We start from the raw sequence: 14,324 nt of genomic DNA on the forward strand, positions 1-14,324 counted from the left end.
TGTTCATGTCCCACCGAACTTATTTCTACCTACCTCGACTCCATCCTATCCCTCCCCACCTACATCCAAGACACCTCACTTGCTCTCCTTCTCCTCAATAACTTCCCGTTTCCAGGCCCCCACTCCCTCATCTTTACCATGGATGTCCAGTCACTCTACACTTCCAACCCCCACAAGGATGGTCTTGAAGCCCTCCGTTTCTTGCTCGACCCTAGATCCAGCCAATCCCCATCCACTAACACTCTCCTCCGCCTAGCAGAGCTGGTTCTTACCCGTAACAACTTCTCCTTTGACTCCTCCCACTTCCTCCAAACCAGAGGCGTAGCTATGGGCACTCGCATGGGACCTAGCTATGCCTGCCTCTTTGTCGGGTACGTCAAACAATCCCTGTTCCGGAAGTGCACTGGCCCCATCCCCGAACTCTACCTCCACTACATCGACAACTGCATTGGTGCTACCTCTTGTACCCATGCAGAACTCACTAACTTCATACACTTCACTACCAATTTCCATCCTGCTCTTAAATATACGGACTATCTCTGACATCTCCCTACCGTTTCTGGACCTCACCATCTCCATCACAGGAGACCGACTAGTGACTGACATCTATTATAAACCCGCTGACTTGCACAGCTATCTGGACTGCACTTCTTCCCACCCTGTCTCCTGCAAAAAGTATATCCCCTACTCCAAATTCCTCCGTCTACACCGCATCTGTGCCCGGGATGAGGTGTTTCACACTAGGGCATCAGAGATGTCCTCATTCTTCAGGAAACGGGGCTTCCCCTCTTCCATTACAGATGAGGCTCTCACTAGGGCCTCTTCTATATGGCGTAGCTCTGCTCTTGCTCCCCCTCCCCCCATTCGTAACAAGGACAGAATCCCCCTCGTTCTCACCTTCTACCCCATCAGCCAGCGTATCCAACAAATCATCCTCCAACATTTCCGTCACCTCCAACGGGACCCCACTACTGGCCACATCTTCCCATCCCCTCCCCTTTCTGCGTTCCGCAGAGACTGTTCCCTCCGTAAATCGTCCACTCGTCCCTTCCTACCCAAACCACCCCATCCCCGGGCACTTTCCCCTGTAACCGCAGGAGATGCAACACCTGTCCCTTTACCTCCCCCCTCAACTCCATCCAAGGACTCAAACAGTCTTTCCAGGTGAGACAGAGGTTCACCTGCACCTCCTCCAACCTCATCTATTGTATCCGCTGCTCTAGATGTCAACTTCTTTACATCGGTGAAACCAAACGCAGGCTCGACGATCGTTTCGCTCAACACCTTCGCTCAGTCCGCCTTAACCAACCCGATCTCCCGGTTGCTGAGCATTTCAACTCCCCCTCCCACTCCCAGTCTGACCTTTCTGTCATGGGCCTCCTCCAGTGCCATAGTGAGGCCCACCGGAAATTGGAGGAACAGCACCTCATATTTCGCTTGGGCAGCTTGCAGCCCAGCGGTATGAACATTGACTTCTCCAACTTTAGATAGTTCCTCTGTCCATCTCTTCCCCTCCCCCTTCCCAGTTCTCCCTCTATCTTCCTGTCTCCACCTATATCTTTCCTTTGTCCCACCCCCCTGACATCAATCTGAAGAAGGGTCTCGACCCGAAATGTCCCCCATTCCTTCTCTCCCGAGATGCTGCCTGACCTGCTAAGTTACTCCAGCATTTTGTGAATAAATACATTCGATTTGTACCAGCATCTGCAGTTATTTTCCTACACTATTAATGGGGTTGGAGTCTTTGAAAGTGAATAAATCACCAGGATCAAATGAATCTTGCTCTCTCAGGGCTTTGAAAAGGGGGAAAGGATGAAATTGTGAGAGATCTGTTCATCATTTTCTAGTCATCCCTCGATGTTGCAGTGAAGTGGAGGACTATCAATGTTTTCATAATGGAAAAAATAATTCAAGTAGCTACAGGCCAATTAGTTTAACTTCCCTGGAAACAATTCTGAGTGAGCAAACAAAACCTTACAATTAATTAAAGGCAGTCAGTATAAACATGTTAATGGAATATCATATCATATCATATACATACAGCCGGAAACAGGCCTTTTCGGCCCTCCAAGTCCGTGCCGCCCAGTGATCCCCGCACATTAACACTATCCTACACCCACTAGGGACAATTTTTACATTTACCCAGCCAATTAACCTACATACCTGTACGTCTTTGGAGTGTTGTGTCTGATCAACTTGATTTAAATGTTTTGAGCAGGGAACAAGGACGAAGATAATGCAGGCATTGTACATGGATTTCAGCTAAGCCTTTGAGAAGGTCTTTTCATGCATTTGGCCAAAAAAAGATAAAAGACATGGAATCCTAGGGCAAAATTGGACCCAATATCTGCTCACTGGTATGAAGCAAAGGGGAATTGTTTATTGTTATGAATTTAAACATAAACTTTACCATAACAATAAACTTTGGAACCATTGCCCGCAAGCAATGAGGAACAGAAAAAACGTACAAAACTGGTCTGTTCAGTAAGCAAAAGTAAATCACAGATCTACTAAAATTAGTTTTACTATTTTCAGTTGAAATATGAATATGATGGTGTAACTCTAATTTACTACACTATTTTAAGATCAGTCATGTTATATAAAATGTGCACTTACCTTCATCATTTCTCCGAATGTCAGTTTGTTAATTACATGAGTCATATCTGGATTATCTGGTTGTGCAGTAGCACTGTGCGTAGATATGTGGAAATTGCCTGGTACCTAGTGAAAATGTTTATATCGATGTAAACAAATAATTCCAGAACTCCACATAACTTACAATGCTATTTTTATTTTAGAAATATGGAATTCTTAACATAAGAAACAATGCCACACTAAATTTCAAATAAAGATGTTAACTCGAACTTCACAGTCATTGCAAAGGAATAGCTGACCACAAAGTTTCAGGGCTATAGTGTAATGACTTATTCCAAAATGGCATCTGAAACACCTTAACAGGGCAGCTGTGGTGTTTAGGCTCCAGACTGGAGCAAATATTGAAACATCAGGATCTTCATAATCAGACAGCTAAATGGTATTCTTTATTTCAATATGCATTTATCTGAAGACAATTTCACTCACAACTTAGTTCAAGCCTTGATAATAGTTTGACCACAGCAATGTATTTCTGTGCCATATTTGATCCAATTCTAGATCTGTATTTATTGGCTAACATTGTCTATTCAAACATGTTGCAAAACAGTGTTGGCCAGAAGTTACCACCCCCAAACAACAAGAAATTCTAGAATCTACTCAAATGTGATTTGAAATTTGAAGGCCTTTACATGATGTGTTAACTTAGACAGCAGAAATGATTCACAACCATGTGATTCCACTTCCTTTACAAAATGAAACAGGCGCATAGAAATTAGGTGAAGGAGTTCGCCATTCAGCCCCTCGAGCCAGTTGATTATCCAAAATCAGTACCCCGTTCCTGCTTTCTCCCCATCTCCCTTGAAACACAGATCACAACAAAGTGATGGAATAAAAAGAAGGACGTGGTGGAGTACTAGCCCAGTTGGAATGTTACTCATCAATGAGACATTTAAAAATAAAGAACAAGAACCCCAATGTTAATAAGAGCTATATCTAACTCTCGCTTGAATACATGTCTTGAGCTAGAGAGAGTGCCAACTTTGGGATTGATCAGAATATGATCCTCCAAATACATTTTAAGTGCTCCCTCACAAAAAAAAACAATGAAAACCATGACTTTATAAAATTTGGCAATTTTGAATGAAAAATATAATTATGTTTTTCATTCAATAAAATATATTCCTTAATATATTCGAGTGTGAGAAAATGGCAATTTTATTAATATCACTTAAAACAAACATTTAAATAAGTGTGTCCTGTGGGTAATAATTACAGAACTGAGGTTTCACTCGTCAGCTCCTTACTACATTAAAAACTTAATATATATTTTGAAACTACATCACATAGACATGCGGCTTGGTAGGTTAATGGACCACTGTAAATTGCCCCAGTAAATTAATGTAGAATCCTGGTGAATTAATGTGAACGTGTGGAGGATAAAAGTGGGATTAATGTACGATTAGTCTAAACGATTGCCAGATGATTGGCAACAGTGCAGGTGGCCGTAGGGCCTGCTTCCATGCTGTATCCCTCCTTAACTCTGACATGCCAGTAAGTCCAACAAAGAGTGTGATTTATACAAACGTATTGAACTAACATAATTGCATAGACTTGATATTAGGGCAAGGCCACTTTTGCAGGCAGAACCAGATTCTAGAGGAGGATGGCAGTGGTAGAGTTGCAACCTTACAGCGCTAGGGTTCCGGGTTTGATCCTGACTATGAGTGCTATCTGTATGGCGTTTGTACGGTCTCCCTGTGACTGTGTGAGTTTTCCCCGGGTGCTCCGGTTTCCTCCCACACTCCAAAGACGCACAGGTTTGTAGGTTAATTGGCTTCAGCAAAATGTGTTAATTCTCCCTAGTATGCAAGATATTGCTAGTGTACGGGGATAGCTGGTCAGCATGGACTCGGTGGGCCGAAGGACCTGTTTCCATGCTGTATTGCTAAACTACACTAAATCCTGAATCAGTACAAAAAGATCACGGATTAAAGTTCGGATGCCTTTCATGTGGGCGTGACCAATGGGTCAACCAATGCTTGAATCTGGGTGCAAAAGTGATTTTACGATCAATGGCTGAACCAACTTATGCTCTACTTTCTTGTCTCTTTTCCCTTAATAGAGAATTCCCCCATGGATCAAAATTTAGTTGTCCCTATCTTTGCACATAATCAATAAATCAGCCTCCACCATGGCTCTCTGGGATAGAGAATCCCCATTCCCCACACCCCCATTTTTAACTAAACCATCCCCTATTCTGATGTTCCCCAGTTGCTGATGTCCCCAATAAGGTGAAACAACCTCTCAGCATTTACCCTGTCAAGCTCCCTCACAATACTATCCTCCAATAAGGGCACATTTCATTCTTCTAAAATGGAACAAAGCTGCACAAACATTCATCATAATATGAAATCTTCATCTCAAGAATCAACCTAATGAATCTTCTTTCACTGAACTCCCAAGGAAGTACTTTTCCTTAAGGAAGGTTTCCAAAACTGTATACATACTCCAGGTGTGGTCTCATTAACAGTTGTAGCCAGATTACCCCGATTTTATACTCCATACCTTTTGCACTAAAAGTCGACATATTATCCATCTTCCTAATGACTTGTTCTATCTGCATGCTAAAATTATGTTGCGGCTTTCAGATTTGAATGGAATTTTGCAAAATATTTTGCACTCTCAGGTTCTTTGAACTTACCTTATTTATGCTAAATTGTCCTTCAAACCTGCAGCCCTGGCCATTATTTAGAGGCGATTTCATGGAGTTTTCAATATGGCCAACTTCATGTCTTCCCATTTCATCTTGGATGTCTAATCCAACAACTGAGAAAGACTTTGAAATTAATAAACTGCTCCAGGATTCATAAAAAACATTGCAATATTTCCAAAGCAACTATAATTTCAAGTAGACAATACAGAAAAGTCAGCTTCTGATATAAAAGGAATTATTCAATGCAAACTATTTGTGGTACATGGCTCTGTAAAGCCAAGCATAATATTCTTCATGGTAAAATATAATTGCTATTAGTCAAAGAAACAGTCAAGAATAAACTGTTAATTCCCAACCCCTTTGTACAACCCAAGTGTTTTAGCTGTGAATTATTGACCATAAGGTATCCTAGAAACTACCAGTGATGCATTCCTCAGATCAAGTTATATACTAGGGACAGCAGGCAGAAAGGAAGACTACCAGCTTTCACCCCATAATAAACACATCTTGCACTTGATCCACCAGGATGCTAATGGTGAAGTCAAGAGGTGCTGGCCGAGGAATCCATCTCCACAATAGTTTGCCAGCCAGACTCGCGTGGAAAAAGCTCAGTGGATTCTTGGCTTGAAGATTTGGAGGAAGGCAGCATTTTATTTATTTGTATCTGAAATATTTACTTGTATCTGTAAATCTATATCTGAAGAAGGGTCCTGATCCAAAACATCACCCATCCTTTTTCTCCAGAGATGCTATCTGACCCACTGAATTACTCGACCACTTTGTGTGTATCTTTTATTTTTTTTACTTTTACTAAGTATGCTTTTAATTATTTTTGTTCTAAATTGACTAAAGAAAAATCGGAGATTTGTAAATGCTCCCTGAGCCTGTCCAGGTCCATAGTCTTGGCCGGCAGGCTCAAGGTCAATCAGAGACCTGGGTGCCCTGGAAAACTGAGTGGCTGGATCAACGATCATCTGGCCCACAACACCGTGCACAAAGAGCCAGATTCAGGTTACCACCGACAGCTTTGCTGTTCTACAAAAGCCCAGGCTGGATACAAACAGCCAACTCTCCAACCCCCAAGAGATGGACTGTGTGGCTTCATTGTGAACTGGGCTCCAGAAAACATATCTCCATGGTGCGCCCGACAGGAATAAATGTTGGGACAGAGCCTTGCCCCCATCAAAGCTGGGAGGACATTTTAATACTTATATTCTCCAATAAATAATAAAATTAAAAAAAATAAACTTAATTAAAAGCACATTAAACATCAATATGCCTTCATCCTCCTAATCTACAAGTCATAAAGGCCCACTCTGGCACTGACCAGTGAAGCGGTAGTCGAGTTCATGCTCGGCTTATCCTGCACTTACACGAGGACCGTGCAGGACGTACATAATGTGGACGGGTCATAGACTGGCAGCTCCCTTCAGAACCTGCAGTGAAAGCCATCACAAGCCAACCCAGTAAACATGGACAACATAATGCATGGAACGAGGAGTGTAACATGGTGGCGCAGCTAACACACAGCTCTGGGAGCCCAGTTTAATTCTGACTTCCAGTGTCCAATGGTGTCTGTGTTAAGTTTGCACACTATACCCGCCACCCCCCCTCACCCAACCCCCCCCCCCCCCCCCCCCCCCTGCAGCGATGCACCGTTCCCAAGAATGTGGATTGCCAAGTTAACTGGCCAGTGTAAATTGATCCTGGCATTAAGCTGATTGGTAGAATCTGGGGCAAACTGATTGAAATGAGGGCAAGATATAATGGGATTAAAGTCAGAATGTTCAGATACAGAATGGTCAGTGCGGATTCAGTGGATGAAATGGCCTCTCTCCATGCTGTGTGACTCCATGATTTGCTATCTAGGGTTAAAAAAAAATTTAAAAATCATTTTGATCAATAACCAAGAAACAATGACAATAGTCAATGTTTGTTCAAAATTTTAAATGCTTAAGCTATGGAAAGAAAATTAAAGGGCTTGATGTACAAATCTGGCTAATTAGTTTCCTAAATCAATAATCTACGTTTAGCTGTTTGGGAAACTGAACCAAGATAGACACAAAATGCTGGAGTAACTCAGCGGGACAGGCAGCATCTCTGGAGAGAAGGAATGGGTGATGTTTCGGGTCGAGACACTTCTTCAGACCCGAAGGTCTGAAGGTCACCTTGAATGTCACCCATTCCTGCTCTCCAGAGATGCTGTCTGTCCCGCTGAGTTACTCCAGCATTTTATGTCTATCTTCGGTTTAAACCAGCATCTGCAGTTCCTTCCTACACAAACAAAACTGAGACATAACTTTTAAAAGTAGAATGATCTCAGTATTGGAATATAGTAAAAAAATTGATATTCCGCTATCCTGGTGTTTAGAAATCAGAATGGATAGCACCGTGCTCACTGGATTGTGTTCTCTATTCTCTCTTTAAACTTACTGAGCCCCATTTCTCATCTTTCCTCCAAACTCACTGAGGCACCAATTTCTCTATACTCACCAGGAGGCCATCTCCCACACTCCTTATAAACTCACTGGGCCTTGCATTGCATGCTGCCTTTAAACATAGTGGAACTCCGTTTCTTTCATTCCCCCTATAAATTCACTAGAGCCTTCTTTCCCATATTTCTATTAAACTCACCAAAACCCTCTTCCCATGCTCCCTCGAAACTCACTAGGGTCCCAACTCCCTCACTTGCATTAAACTCACCAAGGCCCTGATCCCATGCTTCCATTAAATTCACCTCAGCCCTGTTCTGGAACTTCATTTAAATTCATCACAGACTGATTTCCCATGTTGTCTTTATATTCAATGGGTTTACTGGAAAGATTATTATGGTACCACTGTGCAACAGCTAAACAAAAATAACATCAATGAGTGAGATCCAATAGTCCAGAAAATCAGCTAGTCGAGTAGCATTAAATTCCCGGGTGTGTGGATTAATCATAGTTTTACTGTAATTTATTAAAAATACAGTTTTACTCACAGCCGTAAAGATAGTTTCAATTCAAACACTCAGGAAAATACAAGGACCACTTTCCTTATCCACAAAGCAGCAATAATGCAGATATGAAACCAAATGCAAGAGAGACAAATCTAATCTGAAGGGCTTTAAAAAAAACAAGGATATTTTAAGGTGAAATTACTTTTTTTTTTTAAATAATCCCTTGTCACTGTTTTTTTAATTAATGGCTACATTAACTCACCATCACATGAAAGGTTAGGTAAGGTGATATTTAGATTTACTTCAATTTTTCCTCCACTATCTTTGTCAGGATCATCCACGTATAATTCATTCACTCTGCAACAAAATAGTAACCACTCATTCCAAGAACATTTTGTGATGTGAAAAAGTTAAGTGCTCTAGTAGAGATTGCCAAAGATAGAAACACGGCTTTTCCTCAGCTAATCCTGGTACGTCACAGACCAGGTTACTCATCCGGTTGCCATCTCACTGCGGAGCAGCAGATTAACACAAATCCATTCCAGTTCCCACTCTCTTTCAGGGCCCACAAAAGTCTGTGATTATCAAGTTATTCCAACACAACTAGGCCAATCCAGACTTCACACTGATACTTTGGGATGATTCCTGCTCATTCATTAAAAAGTATTGTAAAAAGCCACTGAAGACTTGGGATCAAAATTTGAAATTAGATTATGTAATAAGAGAATTGCTTTGCCTTGGAATCCAATGTTGAGATTAAGTATGTATGATATTTCAAGTAAAGAAAATTAATTCTCATTGTTGATCAAATATATATTTATATTGTGTAGTAAGAGGTATAGCAAGAAATGTACACCAAACTTGGTTTAAGGCCTGTTTATTCTCTGTAATTTTCTTCTTCAGATTAATGATGGACTCCTTTGTTACTCCACAATTGCTTATTTAAAGGACAATTTTGGTCTCCAATTGCTTTTCAAAATAATCTGCCTTAACCAGCCTTTGGCTTTTAAACCACAGCAAGGTTTGGAGTTTGAAATCAGGAGGTGTAGCCGTTTAAAATACTACAGGAACCTGTTTTACTGCTGCAGCTTTATCAGCAGTTAGTCTGCCTTAATGCTCCCACGTTAATGCTTTAATCAACAGGTTGTTTGTACTTGGAGACACTTGATATTATAAATTGCAGGAAAAGTTTTCATGCTTTGCAGACAGAGAAAGAGACTGCTGCTAAGCAAAAGCATTACAAGTTCCCAGAATGCTAAATCATATCATATCATATCATATATATACAGCCGGAAACAGGCCTTTTCGGCCCACCAAGTCCGTGCCGCCCAGCGATCCCCGTACATTAACACTATCCTACACCCACTAGGGACAATTTTTACATTTACCCAGCCAATTAACCTACATACCTGTACGTCTTTGGAGTGTGGGAGGAAACCGAAGATCTCGGAGAAAACCCACGCAGGTCACGGGGAGAACGTACAAACTCCTTGCAGTGCAGCACCCGAAGTCAGGATCGAACCTGAGTCTCCGGCGCTGCATTCGCTGTAAAGCAGCAACTCTACCGCTGCGCTACCGTGCCGCTACCGCACAGCAAGTGCATTTGCCAGAGGTGTTAAGGTTGATACAGGCCTGGGGCTTGGTGCTTTGACTATATAATGACCATTAAAATTGCCATGTGGGTGGGATGTATTTTAAAACAACCCATCTTTTTGCAAAATATTTTCTACAAATAAGTCTGTAATTTCTTACAATTTGTGCAGTGACAGAAATTACGCAAGGGTGGGAAAAGATTAAAAACATCTTTAAGTTGCAGCCAAGTCATTTAAAGGTGGTGTTAGAAAGAACATCACACCACGCAATGGAAATTGGATTGCTGGGTTTATATTTCCCCCCCCCCCCCACCCCCCACCACCCCCCCAGTTTCAAGATCTGAGCGTCACTGGCAAAACCAGTGTTTATTGGCCACCCCCAATTGCCATTGCATAGATGGTGGTGAGCCAAATGGAAAAAATATATAGATTTTTGTAAAGGTACTAATGGTTTATGGATTAAACAAATCAGATGAAAATAAGATGCAAACTAGCTACAATATAAATAAAACCAGACTAGGCTCAAGGGACTAAAAAGGGCCACTCCCCATTCCCTTCCCACTCAAAATATATCCATTCTTTGCAACAGTACACATGATGCCCTGAGACCTGGTGCTCTAAATGGTCTGAAGGCAGAGACTGGGAAGATAAATGTTATTAACAAGGAACACTGGGAGCAATCAGCACCTGTTGGGAGCTTCAGGGACAAGAAAAATTAGCAGTTGTCATTTTAACACAGCCTATTCCATTAACTTTCCTCTTTATTTACACACAGCTGCAACAAGATCAAGTGGCCAAGAGGCATGCTGTTTACTTACATTTCAGTGGCAATGAACCCAGTCATTTCTGACAAGAAAAGGAACAGCATGAACATGCAGCAGCAAATGGAAACTGTAAGACAAATGAAAGGATTTAAAAACAAGCTCCATTGTTTTTTTCTTCCAAACTGCAGGATATATAATCACTGTAAAGATAGGGAAATTGCTACTAAATTAGTCTCATCTATGGTCGGTTTATTTTGCATATTTCTGCAGTTGAGTCAGTGGTTTGGTGCCTGACAGAACCCAATGGCTTGGAATTAACACAGGTGTCAGGCAATAGAACAAACCATTTTTAAAAATACCAGAATATCACTCGATGCACAAACCGTAAAAAGACAAATTAAAAAGACAGCAATACATAACTTCTCAAGCTACGGTGTCACGTAGGAGAATTAAAGATATCCATGAACAAATAACAGCATTGCAGTTTTGAAGGGGCAGTAAAGATCCGTGTCATTGCACTTGTGATTGTGCAATTATTCATTAGGTTAATGAACTATTATGTTGAGTTAATGCAAAACATGATTTGCTATGGCATACTTTAAAGTTGTAAAGCTCAGAAACCAAATACAGTAAATTAAAATTAATTGGGATCAAATCTGACAAACTAATACCAAGGGGGGGGGGGGTGGTATGGGGAGGGTAGGGGAGAGAATCCTGTGTTTCTTTTCCAGGTTGTCAGGGTTGCTGAATAACTCATGCTTTCCATCACCATCACCTCCATCTCTCCTCTTTACCCTTATAATAATCACAACACTTCAAAGGCCATGATTGCGGTCTTTAGTACAGTTGTTCTGGGCATATCAGAGTACGTCATTGGTGAGTAAGTGCCACTTGACAGCACCGTAGACGATGGTTTCTTCACATTGCTGACGACCAGAGTAGATGTATTGAATGAAAATGAGCCAAAATGGATCTGTTCTCTTGCACATGGGATATACCTGGATGTTTTATCACATTGTTCGATATTAACAGTGTTGTAAAAGCACTACAACGTCCTGGTTGGAGGTACAGCTTATTCTGCAACACAGATTTCAGTTCCATTGCAGAGCTGTTGTACGGTCTCATCACTGGGGGCAGTGGGACCAATGACATTAGAAGAATTAGCAAATAGAATCTGTGGCATAGTGGCAGAGTTTCTACATTCTCGCGCCAGAGACCTGTGTTCCATGCTGACCATGGGCGCTGCCTGTACAGAGTTTGTACATTCTCACTGTGACCGCATGGGTTATCTATGGGTGCTCCGGTTTCCTCACTCATAGAAAAGATGTGAAGGTTTGTGTCATTGCCTTCTGTAAATTGTTCCTAGTGTGCCAGATAGAACTAGTGTACAGGTGATCGCTGGTCTGTGTGGACTCAGTGGGCCGAAGGGCCTATTTCCACGCTGTATCTCTAAATTAAAACTAAACTAAAGAATGCTTTGCACCTGCAATAGCTCTTCTGAAAAAAGCTATCATTACTTCCACAACTTTATCCTTTACCTTACAAGTATTTATCCAGTCCATTTTGAAAATCTGCTCTTAATACCCTTCTATATCATTATTTTCCAGTTTATACCTTATTCCAAAAAAAACATTCCCCTGTCACTTTACTTGTTTTGTCTCTGTCCACCAGCTTTTTGTCATTAGAAGTCTGCTTACTCTTTCAAGATATTTTATGACCAACTCAATTTCTTCTTGAACCTCTGTGCACAAAACGAGGGCTCCAGCCTCTCCATAAAAGTATGTAACTATCAGAAATCAGCCTCCAGTTAGAAATCAAGGGCGAAAACATTCCAAAAGTATGTAATTAACTAAAGAAAAAGGGTTCACACATGAATGTGATTTTTTTGGATACAAAAAAACTTTATAACGTGACCTGCGTGGGTTTACTCCGAGATCTTCGGTTTCCTCCCACACTCCAAAGACGTACAGGTATGTAGGTTAATTGGCTGGGTAAATGTAAAAATTGTCCCTAGTGGGTGTAGGATAGTGTTAATGTACGGGGATCACTGGGCGGCACGGACTTGGAGGGCCGAAAAGGCCTGTTTCCGGCTGTATATATATGATATGATATGATATGATAACCTATGATTCAACTTGTATAAATTGACTGGAACTGGTACCAAGCAGTACTTTATTCAATCATTGAGTAATCCCACGTGATATTAAAGGAAATATCTGGACACTAGGTAACATTTCTGTCACCTCCATTCAGATGCTTATTACTTGGTTAACAGCAGAACACTGGGCCCGGGAACTCCCCCTGGTGTGGCTTCCTGAAATTCCCCCACGGTGACTTGACCCAGAATGGTGAACAGTGGGCGGCAACCTTTATCCGTGAGATCACCAGATTGGAATTTCAAGAGCACAACAGGAAGTGTGTCTACCCAAAAAAAAAACATCAGTTCCGACTCTCCTTACAACTTCCAGTCTCAATGTGGTTTTAAAAAAATAAATTGTGTTAGCGTAAATATGTTGGCGCCACTGTGTTTGTGTTTTAGAAGCCAATGAAGTGGCAGGCCCAATTTAATCGAAAATACACGGTAAAATAGGAAATGAACTGATCACTACAATATTAACAACTTCTATCAAATTATGTAGAAATCATTGGAATTGGCACTCCAGCCAACAGCTTACAATACAATACAATACAATATATCTTTATTGTCATTGTACAGGGGTACAACGAGATTGGGAATGCGCCTCCCATACGATGCAATAATTTAATTAATTTAAACAACAACAACCCAATGAAACAAATTGTAACAGTTTTAAGACAGAATAAAGTGCAAGTAGATCTGTGCCGGATCACTGTGCGATGTGACTATCCAGCTCAGCAGGACCTGTTCATAGCAGCTATGGCCCTGGGGATGAAGCTGTTCCTGAGTCTGGAGGTGCGGGCATAGAAGGCCTTGTATCGTCTTGATGGACAATGTTCATTTTGGACACAAACGATCTTAGTTTTATGTGCCCACTCAATTAACATGTCATTTTATTAACCATTCCAATAACTATCTGCCTGATATTTTTAAATATCTGCTTTAGTCAATTTCACTTTCCAATGACTCTTAATGTTAAAGCATTTGTTGCTATCTGAAATGTTTTTGATTTTACATCCAATTCCCTACATTCAACCACTTCAAACAGTAGTGTTGCTATTTATCCTGTCTAGTACCTTTGGCATTTGAAACATTGACAAACTCCCTGAAGCGAAAATAACCCAACTCTCCCCCAAGTTCCTTCAATCTGTCTCAATCCCCAAAATCATATAAAAGGTTAAAGGTTAAAGAGTCAACCCATAAAGGGCCTGTCCCACAAAGGCAATTTTTTAGGCGACTGTCATAGTCATAGCAGGTCGCCGAAAAACCGGCGACTGGACCCCCCTACGACAATGTCTACGACAAGCTACAACACCTACCACCTAGTCGACCTCAAGGTACGGACAACCGGCGACCCAATCGTCACGACTTAAGACGTCCACCTATGACCGCACCAACGACAACCTACGATCACACAGGCGACAACCTACGACAACTGAAGTCAACCTACGTCTACCCGCGCCAAGGTTCGACCCTGTCTGCGACAACTGAAGATAATTCACGTCATTTTGGCCTCCAGTTTTGACGCCGGTACCTGTCGCCGGTTGACGTAGGTAGTCGCCAATGGAATTCACCAAAGTCAGCA

The 14,324-nt window shown here is 41.5% G+C and overlaps 1 protein-coding gene across 4 annotated transcripts in view; it reads right to left on the bottom strand.

Annotated features, from left to right (window-relative positions):
- The window catches only part of ergic1 (endoplasmic reticulum-golgi intermediate compartment 1), a 153,952-nt gene that overhangs the window by 21,042 nt on the left and 118,586 nt on the right, over nucleotides 1–14,324 (bottom strand). For 3 of the 4 annotated variants that reach the window (XM_078411572.1, XM_078411573.1, XM_078411570.1), the window contains exons 3-6: nucleotides 10,657–10,729; nucleotides 8,509–8,603; nucleotides 5,297–5,421; nucleotides 2,617–2,721 (exon numbers count right to left, since the gene is read on the bottom strand). In XM_078411572.1, coding sequence (XP_078267698.1) covers nucleotides 2,617–2,721; nucleotides 5,297–5,421; nucleotides 8,509–8,603; nucleotides 10,657–10,729 — 398 coding nt within the window. The remainder of the gene's footprint in view (nucleotides 1–2,616; nucleotides 2,722–5,296; nucleotides 5,422–8,508; nucleotides 8,604–10,656; nucleotides 10,730–14,324) is intronic. The other variant, XM_078411574.1, reaches the window with a different exon arrangement.

The sequence above is a fragment of the Rhinoraja longicauda genome, chromosome 14 (assembly GCF_053455715.1).
Source record: "Rhinoraja longicauda isolate Sanriku21f chromosome 14, sRhiLon1.1, whole genome shotgun sequence".
In the NCBI taxonomy this organism is placed as follows: domain Eukaryota; kingdom Metazoa; phylum Chordata; class Chondrichthyes; order Rajiformes; family Arhynchobatidae; genus Rhinoraja; species Rhinoraja longicauda.